At 37.0% G+C, this 2,645-nt stretch overlaps 1 protein-coding gene across 1 annotated transcript in view; it reads right to left on the reverse strand.

Moving 5' to 3' along the window:
• Positions 1 to 2,354: 2,354 nt before the first annotated feature.
• LOC110033319 (protein MAO HUZI 4, chloroplastic-like) overlaps positions 2,355 to 2,645 on the reverse strand; it is a 7,729-nt gene continuing 7,438 nt past the window's right edge. The window contains exon 8 of the mRNA XM_020737250.1: positions 2,355 to 2,636. Coding sequence (XP_020592909.1) covers positions 2,554 to 2,636 — 83 coding nt within the window. The 3' untranslated portion in view covers positions 2,355 to 2,553. The remainder of the gene's footprint in view (positions 2,637 to 2,645) is intronic.

Consider the following 2,645-nt stretch of genomic DNA (forward strand, 5'->3'; position numbering starts at 1 on the left):
CTTGATCTCTCTTGCTCAAAGAAACAAACTTTGCCAAAGAACTATACCTTGCATCTTTATCGGGTATCTAGATGATATCAAAGGGTATAAATGTTTCAATCCAATCACTGGGAAAACTATTGTCACTAGACATGCCATTTTTAATGAACATATATTCCCTTACTAATCATTTGTCATCACATCTTCCAACCATAATCACTCCTTCATAACTCCACCTTTTACTTTGATACCAACATTCATCGGTCACAACGATCATAAACCATCTCGGCCATCTTCAAATTCTACAACTATTCCATCTATACCCACTATAGCATTACAAACTTCATCTTCCACTGCTCCTCCCACACGTCACAGTATCTCGCTATCACCTATTCGATGTCATGTGATTACCAGATCTAAATCTGGTCATTTACCACCTAAACACACCTACAATCTTTTTCACACATCTACTCAACAACTTGAACTACTCACTTACAAACAAGCCATCTATTCACTGACAAAAGGCAATGACTAAAGAACTTCAAGCCTTACAAAATCAAGGTACCTGGACTCTCGTTCTCGCACCTTCTAAACCAAAATTCTTGGGATGTAAAGTGACTTATAAAATCAAAGGAGATGTGGATGGTTAGGTTGCAAGATATAAAGACCATCTTGTAGCTCAAGGTTATCAACAAAAATATGGGCTTAACTACAAAGAGACATTTAGCCCTATAGCTAAACTAACTACTATTTGTGCCCAACTCACAGTTGCACTTCTTCAACCATGACCCATTCTTCAATTAGACGCCCACTAACTGAAACCATTTATATGCGGCAACCTTCAAGTCATGTTAATGATAAGCTACCAGATCATGCTTGCCTCCTTAAAAAAGCAATCTACGGTCTTAAGCAAACTGCTAGACAATGATTCAACCTTTCACCAAGTATCTAATTACCTATGATTTGAAATACAGTCAAGCCGATCCCTCTTTATTACTCTTTCACCACAATTCAATTTCAACTTACAATCTTCTTCATGTAGACGATATTTTGCTAACAAGAAACAATACAAAGTTCAAGCAATATCTACTTCACGATCTTCACAACAAATTCTCCATGAAAAATCTAGGGACAATCTCTATGTTTCTCTGCATTAACATTCCACATACAGCTGATGGAATATTCTTATCACAATAACATTACATCGAATACATCCTCGAACAAGCTAGTATGACTAATTGTAAAGCGTTTCCCAATCTGTTATACTCATCAAACAGCTTCCTGTCGAGGCATCAAAAACCATTCAATAATCCTGAATTATATAAGCATCTTGTGAGATCCCTTCAATGTATCACAATCACAGGTCCGTGCATATCATTTTCAGTTAATCAACACTCACAACATCTTTATCAGTCTCTATGCACCCACTTTCAGCAAATAAAATGTGCCCTATTGTATATTCTGAATATTGTAAATCCATAACTAGCTACTGCTCTTATACAACCTGATTTCTGGAAAGTAAAAAAATCAACCAACTGTTGTTAAGTCTTCAAAAGAAGCTGAGCACGACCACGGATGTGATCAGGCTTAGACGACTACTACAAGAATTTTAAGTGACCCATTCTCAACCTACTACCATGTACATTGTGAGAACATCTAAGCAATGACACTGGCTCAAAATCCTGTGTTTCAAGCTAGAGCCAAATACATCAAGATCAACTACCACTTTGTGCAAGAATGAATTCAGTCACAAGAAGTTGACATGGCCTACATACCTCTTGAGCAACAGCCGGCAGACATTTTTACAAAAGCTATACCACCATAGTTTGATATACTCTGAAACAAGCTGACATTAACCTCAGTTAATATCAGCTTGAGGTTAATATCAGCTTGAGGGGTAACGATAACACAGCAAGAGGATGAAGCGCTGAACCGGTTCACACGGTTCAAGACATGTCCGGTTCATGTAAGATCTGGGCAACAGCATTTAGCCGTTCCTTATCCCTTGTACATATTCTACATATATATACATGTGCGTCAATCTAATTAAATATTGAAGAAAGAATACAAGGTTTGACAGATTAGTTCTCTGCCTACTATACGTGCCTCTTCCTTTTCTTCTTTTTGCAGAGCTCTCATTCGTTTCAATAACAAGATCATGGAGTGAAAAATGAGCTGATGCATGTTTTATGATATATTATTATTCTATAATGGCCTCGAATTACACAGATCAGGAAAATGTTGTACTCATCCGTATATACAAACCACATTTACTCTAATCCTCAACTCAGAATCAAAGGCATCGCATTATCCATTCAACTATTGCTGATGATATAAAAGATTAATCTATTCAGAAGTCATAAATCATGCAGTGAACATTAATTATTTCAAGCTCATTTGTCATAAAAGAGAGTTGAATTCAACTTACGAAACATCCATCAATGCCCAAAGGCTGCAAGTCTGCAAATGATCACACGTCCCCGCCAGCTCAAATGAAGAAGGGATAAAGTCCATCCAAAATTACATTGAAAATTAATCTTGAAAAAAAAAACTGGTATCCTGTGCATTAATTAGTTAATGTGAGGGCTTGGTCAAAACCTTAGTGATGGAATGGATTAATACTCCAATTGGACAGAAAAGTAGGCACAAACAGACAGAATGCCGGG

The sequence above is a fragment of the Phalaenopsis equestris genome, unplaced genomic scaffold (assembly GCF_001263595.1).
Source record: "Phalaenopsis equestris unplaced genomic scaffold, ASM126359v1 Scaffold001135, whole genome shotgun sequence".
In the NCBI taxonomy this organism is placed as follows: Eukaryota; Viridiplantae; Streptophyta; class Magnoliopsida; order Asparagales; family Orchidaceae; genus Phalaenopsis; species Phalaenopsis equestris.